Source organism: Hyalella azteca, unplaced genomic scaffold (assembly GCF_000764305.2).
Source record: "Hyalella azteca isolate HAZT.00-mixed unplaced genomic scaffold, Hazt_2.0.2 contig494, whole genome shotgun sequence".
In the NCBI taxonomy this organism is placed as follows: domain Eukaryota; kingdom Metazoa; phylum Arthropoda; class Malacostraca; order Amphipoda; family Hyalellidae; genus Hyalella; species Hyalella azteca.
The window spans coordinates 13296-24772 of record NW_025930841.1 but is presented as its reverse complement, the minus strand read 5'-3'; the positions used below and the strand labels follow the sequence as shown (position 1 = coordinate 24772).

General features: G+C 40.9%; 2 protein-coding genes across 2 annotated transcripts; both read left to right on the top strand.

The window, feature by feature from the left end:
* The first annotated feature begins 3371 nt into the window (after positions 1 to 3371).
* On the top strand, positions 3372 to 5683 carry LOC125177787. The gene is made up of 2 exons (XM_047880184.1): positions 3372 to 3579; positions 5503 to 5683. The coding sequence occupies exons 1-2, from the start codon at positions 3392 to 3394 to the stop codon at positions 5681 to 5683; spliced, it is 369 nt and encodes a 122-aa protein (XP_047736140.1). The 5' UTR covers positions 3372 to 3391.
* Positions 5684 to 5832: 149 nt separating this feature from the next.
* LOC108674467 lies at positions 5833 to 10582 on the top strand. Its single transcript, XM_018162420.2, has 2 exons — positions 5833 to 6470; positions 10312 to 10582. Exons 1-2 carry the CDS (start codon positions 5962 to 5964, stop codon positions 10580 to 10582), a joined length of 780 nt encoding a protein of 259 aa, XP_018017909.2. The 5' UTR covers positions 5833 to 5961.
* Positions 10583 to 11477: the final 895 nt, after the last annotated feature.

Genomic DNA, 11477 nt, shown 5'->3' with positions numbered 1-11477 from the left:
CTCATTCAAGATCATCTCTGTTACCTCATTCAAGATCATCTCTGTTATCTCATTCATGATCATCTCTGTTATCTCATTCAAGATCATCTCTGTTATCTCATTCTAGATCATCTCTGTCATATCATTCATGACCATCTCTGTCATCCCATTCAAGATCATCGCTGTCATCTCATTCATGATCATCTCTGTCATCTCATTCAAGATTATCTCAGTTGTCTCATTCATGAGCATCTCTGTTATCTCATTAAATATCTCTGTCATCTCATTCATGATCATCTCTGTTATCTCATTCAAGATCTTATCTGTTATATCATTAGTGATCATCTCTGTCATCTCATTCAAGATTATCTCAGTTGTCTCATTCATGAGCATCTCTGTTATCTCATTAAATATCTCTGTAATCTCATTCAAGATCATCTTTACTATCAAATTCAAGATCATCTCTGTTATCTAATTCAAGATCATCTCTGTCATCTCATTCAAGATCATCTCTGTTATCTCTTTCATGATCATCTCTTTTATCTCATTTATGATCATCTCTGTTATCTCATTCTAGATCATCTCTTTCATCTCATTCATGATCATCTCTGTCATCTCATTCAAGATCATCTCTGTCATCTCATTCACGATCATCTCTGTCATCTCATTCAAGATCATCTCTGTTATCTCATTCATGATCATCGCTGTTATCTCATTCAACATCTCTGTCATCTCATTCATGATCATCTCTGTCATCTAATTCAAAATCATCTCTGTTATCTCATTCAAGATCATATCTGTCATCTCATTCATGATAATCTCTGTCATCTCAATCAAGATCATCTTTGTTATCAAATTCAAGATCATCTCTGTTATCTCATTCAAGATCAACTCTGTTACCTCATTCATGATCATGTCTGTTATCTCATTCAAGATCATCTCTGTTATCTCATTCATGATCATCTCTGTTATCTCATTCATGATCATCTCTGTCATCTCATTCAAGATCATCTCTGTTATCTCTGTCTCTTATACACATCTAGATGTGTATAAGAGACAAGGTCAGCAACAGGTCAGCCATGAGGTCAGCAACAGGTCAGCAGGTCAGCCAGGAGGTTAGTAACAGGCCAGCAACAAGTCAGCCACGAGGAAAGCAACAGGTCAGGAACATGTCAGCCATGAGGTCAGCAACATGTCAGCCATGAGGTCAGCAACAGGTCAGCCATGAGGTTAGTAACAGGTCAGCCATGAGGTCAGTAACAGGTCAGCCAGGAGGTGAGTAACAGGTCAGCAACAAGTCAGCCACGAGGAAAGCAACAGGTCAGGAATATGTCAGCAGTGAGGTCAGCATTATCAGACAGCAGGTTCATTTAATGCAGCAGGCTAGTCAGCAGAAATGCAGTTGGTCAGAGGAGCAAAACATGGATGTGACTTGGCACATAAATGACTTTATTGTCTTTGCTATTTGACTGATCTGAACCAGTCTAGTATGCATATACTGGGAACAATAAAAAAAGAGAGGATTAGCACACAGAAAATCATTCAAGATCATCTCAGTTATCTCATTCATAACCATCTCTGTTGTCACATTCTTGATGTTGTTGTTGTTGACACCCCCGCCTCGCTTCACGGCGCGAGGCGGGGCCTAGACCCAGTTCTGGGGCCAGCCAAGTCGGCCGCCCCAGCGGGCCATCAGCCCCGCGGCGTTTACGGGATCTGCCCAAAGGTCATCTACCGACAGGGATGTGGGCATTTCAGGGCAGAAGAAAAGATGAATGGTGTCGTGCGTGTTGGACAGACAGAGTGGGCAAAGTGGAGAAGGGTGTGTGGCAGGGTCTATTTTATTTAGGTATGAGAGAAGTAGCGGTGATTTGCTTGTCTGAAGATGTGAAAGGTTCCTGCGTGCCGGTCTAGGTAGGTTGATTTCAGATGGGTGGATCTGCGGTACGGGGATGTTTAAAATTTTATTGTGAGGGAGGGTTGCAAGATAGGTTTATGTGATTGTAGTGTGGATAGTTTTGAGATTTTGTTCGATTGTGACCTGTGTAGCTTGTGCAGGCGGGGTATCTATGTTGGTGGTGAAACCTGAGTTGTGGAAAATAGTTTGTTTCATGAGACGGTGTGGGTGCGGCTAAAAGGTGAGGGCATGTAGTGGGTGGGTTGGGTTTTGTGCTTTCTGTCTGAGTTGTGAGGCGTGAAGTTTGAGGTGTTGTGTTAGGGGTAGGAGTTTGGTTTCTTGGTGAAGGTGGTGGATGTTGATGTCTGCGGTACAGCCTGTGGCTATCCTGAGTGCTGCGTTCTGGACTGTTTGGAGTTTGTTCATGTGCGTGTGTGATATAATTGATGATCAGGATGAGTTTGCGTATTCAAGGATTGGACGCGTGATTGTTTGAATTGTGGTTGTGAGTAGTTCTTTTCGTTTTCCCAATCGTGTGATTGTAAATGATTTGATTATTTTGATTGTATTATTGGCTTTGTTGTGAGTATTACTAATGTGTGTGCTGAAGGCGAGCTTTGGGTCAAAGGTAAGTCCAAGTATTTTAGGGCTGCGTGCTGTTGGAATGAGTGTATTATTGATATTGAGGTTGAGTTGTGTGCTATATTCGGTCTGGTCAGGTGTGAAAAGAGTGACAGTGCTTTTTGTTGCATAGAGTTGTAGTTGGTTTTCTGTGGTCCATGTGTGTATGGTTTGTAGGTATGTAAGAAGGACTTGTGCAGCAGTCTTACAGTCTTTGTGGGAGGATGAGATTGTTATGTCATCTTCATATGTAATTATTTTAATATTGGATGGAGGTGAAGGTATATTGAAACGTATATCTCATTTGTATCAGCTGTTCAAAGTTGAGCTCTAAGGAGTACTTATTTTTCCAGAAATCTAAATTGCTTCATTGGTTTTGCCGTGATTGCGAAAAACCAACTCTTGGTGCTCGAAAAAGAGAGGAGTTGGTGGAAGAGCACGGCAATGAGTCGAAATTGTTGAATGATGTAGTAAATTCCTTGAGTGAGATGGTGCGCTCGCTGAGTGACTCGCTATGCAATGAGCTGACTTGAACTGACGATGGAGCTGGACTCCGAAACGTTTTCTCTTATAAAGATATGGTGAATTTTTGTGGTATTTTCTTTGCTTTTAAATTCCTGGTTAACTTGCGATTCAAGCAAACAAGTGATTTTAATACTTACTCGGCGTTTTAGTTGCAGTTAAATTCTTCGTGAACTGGGGATTTAATAACCCAAAAGATTTAGATAACTCGGAATGTAATTACTAAAAGACTAATGAAATGAGCCTGTGTTAAATTTGGCGAGTAATGCGCGGATGCAGCGACAGCTATGTTAGTCAGCCGAAGCTCCTCAACTTCGTCTTCTCCAGAGGACAACATTATCCGCAGGTCGCCATGTTGCAGCAATTGTTGAAATGCTGCGTCACGCAAATCCAGAGCTTCTGGTGGTGTCCTTGGACGCCGTCACCCTGAGGGAGGCGCCGTGGGTGGGACTCGTCGAGGAAGCTAAACGTGTGGAACTCAATATTACCCTCAAACTGACCAACACTAGTGACGCCTTCCATCCCCATGATGACCTGCTGCGTCCGCTGCGAAACAGCGGGTAAGAACGCTGCAGGTGTAGTTAAGAACACAGCTGATGCAAATAAATGCCATCGAGTTCTCGTTTTCAACACTCGAGGTAATGTATGGTTCTGGGATAGACTCGATGATATCACACAAAACAATGTAGCATCTGAAAAACATTTCTCTTTCCATCGTATCAGCATTTAACTTTATTCATTCATTAACATTAGAAATTTGTTCTTTCATCTCACTTACTCAATTGTGTTGACCTACAACTTGTGATAGCATTCAACAACCTGGCGCCTGTGGTCACTTAATTGCGACCTGAAATGGCATGACAAGAGGCCTGACATGGCATGACAAGAGACCTGACATGGCATGACAAGAGGCCTGGTGGTCATGACAAGAGGCCTGACATGGCATGACAGGAGGCCTGGCATTTCATGGCAAGTGGCCTGTCATGGCATGACAAGCGATGCTTGTTTTTACGTGTGTTTTCAAGCTGTCAACTGCGTGATACGAGCTGGTCATATTTCGATGCACTTTTGCCCCAGTTTGTCGTAGCAAAAGAGGATGACAGTTCTAAAGCCTCTCCCTGCTTTTGCTGTGGTTAAGAAATCATGTCACCATTTAGACAGACCCATTAATTATAATGAGTGAGCAATCTGATATTCTATGCAATAAAAAATCAATTGAGAAGTTATACGTTTGCTTAGCCTCATTAGAACGAAGAGAGACCTCATATGATGTTATAATTAGTAATAATCATTCATATTTACTTTAATTCGTCATATAGAGTCCTGATCAGTTATAAATAGTCGTAATCATTCAAAAATAGTTTTAATTAGTCATAGTTAGTCATAATCAGTCAGAAATTGTCTTAATTAGTCACAGTCAGTCATAATCAGTCACAATTAGCCATAGACAATCACAAATAGTCCTAATTAGTCATAGTTAGTCATGATCAGTCACAAATAGTTTTAATTAGTAATAGTTAATCATAATCAGTCACAAATATTCATAATCAGTCATACTTAATCCTGATCAGTCACAAATGTTCATAACTAATCGTAATCCATAAACAGTAAAGTTTAATTCAAAGCTTTCATCGTCAGTCATTATTAGTCGTAAAAATGAGCTATGATGACTGGCGTGGAAATCCTTGCCCAATGTTCAATCTTGTGAAACCTGGACGACGTACCGTCATGCGGCTGTATATTATTACTACAGCTGTATATTATTCAGAAGGCTGTATATTATTACTACGGCTGTATATTATTCAGAAGGCTGTATATTATTACTACNTTTTTAAGGCTGTATATTATTCCTGCGGCTGTATTTTATTCTTAAGGCTGTATATTATTCCTGCGGCTGTATATTATTTTTAAGGCTGTATATTATTCCTGCGGCTGTATTTTATTCTTAAGGCTGTATATTATTCCTGCGGCTGTATATTATTTTTAAGGCTGTATATTATTCCTGCGGCTGTATTTTATTCTTAAGGCTGTATATTATTCCTGCGGCTGTATTTTATTCTTAAGGCTGTTTTTATTCATAAGGTGGTATATAATTCATAAGGCTGTTTTTTATTCTTACAGCTGTATGTTGGACTTACGGCTGTATATTATTATAACACTTTATATGACACTTAAGGCTGTATAATATTCCTAAGGCTGTATGTTATTCTTACATCTGTATGTTATTCATAAGGTTGTATGTTAGTCATAAGGCTGTATATATTATTCTTACGGCTGTGCATGATTCTTAAAGCTGTATGTTATTCATAAGGTTGTATATTATCATATGGCTGTATACTATTAATAAGGCTGCGCATTCCATAAGGAAAATCTCGTTCATTGCTAAAGCCAGTACACAAGTAGTGTATATATAGCAATTCATAGAGCTCTTCGTCTATAGTGATCCACCTTATCCCACCTCCCCTCACCCTCCCGGGGGACAGGGTGGTATTGGAGGACTTCATCGGGTGTGTGGGCACCCCCGCTGGCGTGGCCGCCCTCGCGTCCGTGTGTCATGAATCTTGGCTCCACATCCACATGGCGGCGCCCCTGGACCTCAGCGCCCTCGGGGGAAAATTCTGGATCCTCTGTGAGTCTTGCTGGGGCGTTGGAGCGAACCCTTGAACAACACAACACACACCAACACACGTACTGCCATGTGCACTGCATCACGTCACACACCAACAAACGTGCTGCCATGTGCACTGCATCACGCCACACACCAACACACGTGCTACCATGTGCACTGCATTAACCTCAACTTAACCTCAACTGAACCTCAACTTAACCTCAACTTGACCTCAACTTAACCTCAACTTAACCTCAACTGAACCTCAACTTAACCTCAACTTAACCCCAGCTTAACCTCAGCATGCATTTCATGTGCAGGTGACTACTGCAAGATGGCGGCCGCTTCAGAAGCCCCAGGCAGCGCAACTACTGAAGAGATGATAACTGATTTTCAAACCCATGACCGATGGAAAAGTTTTGAAGACGTTTCGAGCTACATATCGAAACTGTCAAAGAACACTGTAGAAAGAACACTTAGCGATATCCATGTCCCAGACAAAGATGTTCTTATTGACGATCTCTTCATGGTCGTTGGTCAATGGGCGTTGAAGTTGCTCTGCTGCAACCAGCTTACCTTTACAGACGATGAACTCCTGTGCTTGAAGCGTCAGTGTCGCGACAGAATGAAGGCTCATGGTGCCAGCGTCGGTGTAGACACCACAGTGTTCCTCAACGTTGTGCTCAGAGCGAAGAGATCGGAGTGTGGGAGTAACAGAACTACCTACTCATTCCCGCATTGGTCACCACAAGCTATAATGGCCATATCCTACGTTGTAGGGCGAATAATCGACCCTGATTCTACTCTTGCAAATATTTTGGAAGTTCCGCCAACAAACTTCAGGTGAGACAGCAATTTTATGTGTCTGATTTGGCGTAATAATGAACGATTACATATTACAATTGCCTGGACGTAAGTTGATACCAATTTTGAACAACCATGTGAACCTGCAATCTGAAAAATGTTTTGATGAACTACCCCGCCATGAGGTTATGCTGGATAATGAGAGGCAGTTCGGAGACGTTGCTCTGGGCAGTTGCCTAGAGTTCTTCGACTTATTAGGCGTCGATCAATGCACGCTTTTCAGTTAAATTGTGCAATCTTATTGTAAATAGTGAAGCATTACGCTTGAAAATAATTCAGTTTAAAAGATTAAACGTTTACAATTTAAGTAGTACTATTTCCGAAAGCTTTGTTGCATTCAAAAATTAATGCCGTTGTACAATAATTTTAGACTATTGGAATAGAGTAACAACTGCAACTGAATGCCACATGCCATAGAGACACCTTTTATCTTACTAGAATAACAGAATCGTAGCTAATTTCTGAATTTTTTTCTGATAGACTGTAGCTGCAGATTTTATCTTCTTACCTCCATGGCATGTGGTAGGTATCGGTAGGATGTTGGTATGTTAAAGAAAACATTTAACACATTCTTTCATAGTTCTTTGAAACAAATTTACGCAGAGGAAGCGACTTAAGATGAGCATGCGCATTTAAGAAATGGCACGGTTGAAATGCGACAAACGCTGCTGCAACCAAAGAACCACTTTCTCGTCGAAGCACGCAAGTAAAGCGCCGTTACTAACTCCATTGTAAGACGTGCATTGATTCATCGTAATTTGTTTAGTAAACTTATTATCAATCAGCCGTATTTTGTGGCAAGATAATCAAGTAGGAAACAACCGTATATTTTTGCAAATGTTTATGCAGGAAACCCGAATAAAATTTAAGAGTGGAGCACTTATGTTTTTATGATGCTATCGGCGGACGCCATAGGTGGAGCAACTATGATTTATAGTCAGAGCTGGGCAGCGCTACTTTGAAATGTAGCGACGCTACAGCTACCGCTACAGTAAAATGTAGCGCCGCTACATTAGCCGCTACAATGGCCAAAATTATTAGAAATCTCTAAATATTTATTGTTCTGCTATTGGGATTAACTCATAAATATTTGATGATAATAAAACATTTTCAAAACATATCAATGTAACTTTATTGCAATTAACCTAACCGAACTAGTACGGGTTAGATACAGTAAATAAGAGTTACGGTTATTTTAATGTTTTACCTTCCCTACATGGATGTCTACTTTAATCTACCAATCTCAAAAATTATCCACATATACATATAAAAAATCAGTCTTTTATTTGTATATATAATGTGGATTATTTTAGAGATTGGTAGATTAAAGTAGACATCCATGTAGGGAAGGTGAAACATAAAAATAACTGTGTAAAAATACCTGCAAGCAAACTGAAACATGAAAAAATACCTGTAAGTGGTAACTGGTAACAACTTAACACGTAACAACTAACATGTTGACACTAGTAACAGGCTGAGGTTGACAACATTACACCGAAATCTTTCGTACAGTTTTATTCTGTAATTTATATTAGGTATGCATCATGCTGGTTTTTAAATTATATATAATACTATTAAGTAAAATCTAAAGGCTTTATCTATAAATGTAGCGGTAGCGCTGTAGTGGCAAAACCTCGTATCGCTACTTAAATATGTCGCGGGCGCTACCGCTACCGCTACAATTGCTTAAATGTAGCGCCGCTACCGCTACCGCTGCTGAAAATGTAGCGCGCTACTGCCCACCTCTGTATTATAGTACTGTGACTTTACGCATCGGTGTCGTGCACCACCTATCCCACACCATATAACCTGCCGATGACCACCCTACTCGTAAAGCTCTTTTTTCGCCAATAACTACCCATTGGCACCGGTGGCGCTTCAATGAGTCATTGATGGCAACTTTTAAATTGAAAAAATATATATATATTTTTTTTCTTTAGTTTCCAATCCGGTGCTTTTCTATTTACTGATATTGCTTCCAATCACCATTCTAAGGGGTACTTATGGAAATTCACAATGGCAGTACAAGTAACAATGTCTGACATGTAGCAGGAACAAATTATCAGAGTATCGCCTCGTGAGATATTTACTTGAAGAAGTCCCTGCCTTCAGGATTCGAACTCCAGTCTTCCACATGCGGAGCCTAGCCTCTACCGTTAAACCATCGGATAGGTCTTGGCAGTAGAGTGATTTTTTTAAAGATTTAATTGAAGTACTGCAGGTACTAATTTCATCAAATAACAGAGGTTAGTGCTACCACCGTGGTGATTAGATGGTTCCATCAACAATTTTATTTGTACACATGCTACTATATTCGAGCAAACACACGTTGAAAGAAACTTCGTTTATCCATAACGAACGAAGGTTCAGCTCAGAGTAAAAGGCTACGAGAAAATGCTTAATAAGTATCGAAGTTCCATATTATGAACATTACAACAATTTTGACAGCGGTATGATGCGAAATATTTTCTCCAAGACTTTTCTTGTGTCAAATAAGGAATTGACATCACTCGATGAATATAAAAAAGACTAAATTTATTTAATTATAAGTCAATATATAAAATTTAGACTCATAATTAAAATAATTATATGACTGCATAAGCAAATTTCCCGAAAATAATCATATTTCACTATTGAAGTCAAAGATGGAAAACCGAATTTTTACTTGTATCCCACTGTGTAAAAAGGATACATATACATATGACAAGCTTATTACTGGAAAGCACATATTTCAAGCGGGACATGGTAAAGAACAGTACGAAGCTCAACGCCGACGCCCGTCAACCCAACAGGTATGAAAGTGTGCTTTACTCGACTTGCTCGCAGTGCATTATAGAGATCCCGAGCTCCTGTCGACTACGTCAAAGGCATGGCTTCAAAATTTAGATAAATTGGGTAACATGAGAATATTGTAAATATTATGGAATATACTTAGACGATCCTTACAATTTATGCTTAATGATGCGCAATAATTAGTCTCGATTGATCGCAATATTGATAACACGGTAAGTTTGGCGCATACGCAAACGCACACGCATCGCAACAAATTTACGCATTGTCACAGGTGAACTTGAAAAACTGGATTCACCGTCATCTTTTGAAAGAACCGTGTTTTTTGCGACAAAATTTTCCATTGTTCCTCGGAAAAATTATATCAGGAGCAGTCTCATACATGCCCATGTGTCCTCATTTTGGCTTGTAAAATTTGTGAACACATTACTTCTGTCATTTTTACTCGTACCTACGAAATTCACGTTAAATTTTTGCTTAATTTTCTTAACACAACTTAATCTTGAAAGACAAGCACACAGAACGAAGTCATGGTTTGGTCTTGATCTCGAATAACCTGCAATTAACGATTGTCGGTGGCTTGCAATGCACCAGCTATGATTCATTTCCTGTAAATCATCGATGATTCAACTACGACTGCCACCTATACTCGCCACCCTCTCGATTTATTGGTGTTTTATTGTCTAATTTTGGCAGATCACTTCACCCACCGTTACGTTACCTATAATGTACTATCGCCACCTATCGCCCCCATTAATTTTAATTTGGGAACAGCCGTATGTTGTTGTGAAACGTTCAAGAAGGAAACAGCCGTATATTATGGCGAAACCCTGGAGAAGAGAGCAGACAAATATTATATGAATAAAGACATTACAAACATGTTAGCAAGTATGATAAAAGGCAAGCTGAAAACAAATTATAACGTGACACTACGGAAAAACGAAAAAGCTCGGCCAATCAAGCGTCTCACTTCTGTAGATATGTCGACATAATGTACCGGATCAAACGTTACCTCAAACTCCTCTTGTAGGCTGCGGGAGGTGCTGCTGAACGTTGTGCCGGCCCTCAGCACCCGCAGCCCCTGCAGCTTCCTTCAACGCTGGGGGGAGCTGAAGGAGGCGTTGCGCCACGCTCGCGTCACCGCCGCCTATGTGAGGGACTGCGTCTTGCGCTGCCGTCCCGACCACGCAGGGAAGGTGGCCGAACTCGCCGTCCTTGTGGTGAACGAGGTCTGGAGGGTCGAGAAAAGTGAGCATCAATCGATTGAATTGAAATTGACGGGTGACATTCACTTGTCCTGAGTTTGTCGAATATTGAAACAAATTTACTCGTATTGAATGTTGTTTACGACAATCACCCATATTAAATAAGCAAAGAAAACGCCAAGTAAATTTATCTTAATCGAAGATACAATGATATTACTCGGCGTTAACCAGGAATTTAAAAGCAAAGAAAATACCACAAAAATTCACCATATCTTTATAAGAGAAAACGTTTCGGAGTCCAGCTCCATCGTCAGTTCAAACCACAAAATTCTGTTCAGAAAAAGTTCAGTCCTAGAAACACAAATAAATCAATTAGTAAAGTAAATGCACTAAAAATAGGGGTGGTGAGGCAAGGGGTGGTGAGGCAAGGGGTGGTGAGGCAAGGGGTGGTGAGGCAAGGGGTGTTGAGGCAAGGGGTGGTGAGGCAGGGGGTGGTGAGGCAAGGGGTGTTGAGGCAAGGGGTGGTGAGGCAGGGGGTGGTGAGGCAAGGGGTGTTGAGGCAAGGGGTGTTGAGGCAAGGGGTGGTGAGGCAAGGGGTGGGGAGGCAAAAGGTGGTGCGCGAGCAGCAAGTCAGTGAGGCGAGTGATGCAGGAGTGCTTGTGTGTTGTGTTCTGATGCTGGTGCGTCCGCTTTATTTACGTTGTTTTCAACGCATATTTACTAAGCATATATGAGCTATAGAGTCCAAGTGGCGTCTGTTAGTTTACTTCCTGCTCCTATAAGAAGCTGTGTTATATTATGTGTTGTGAGTGCACAGCTGCAGTTCGACTGTGGCCGCTGCAGCTGTGATGTTGTGGTTGAGCAGCTGCAGCTGCTGCATTTGTTGCTGCTGCAGCCAACGCAGTTGATGCCGCGAGAGCTTGTGCACTCAAACAGACACGCAAGCAAACATACAACCAAACGCACAAGCAAATCAAACGTCCAGGTACTC

Coding starts and splice junctions, on each gene's coding strand:
- LOC125177787 (XM_047880184.1), top strand. CDS start 3,392: ATGCTGCGTCACGCAAATCCAGAGCTTCTGGTGGTGTCCTTGGACGCC. Junction 3,580..5,502: donor CGTCCGCTGCGAAACAGCGG/GTAAGAACGCTG, acceptor CCCGGGGGACAG/GGTGGTATTGGAGGACTTCA.
- LOC108674467 (XM_018162420.2), top strand. CDS start 5,962: ATGGCGGCCGCTTCAGAAGCCCCAGGCAGCGCAACTACTGAAGAGATG. Junction 6,471..10,311: donor GTTCCGCCAACAAACTTCAG/GTGAGACAGCAA, acceptor CTCCTCTTGTAG/GCTGCGGGAGGTGCTGCTGA.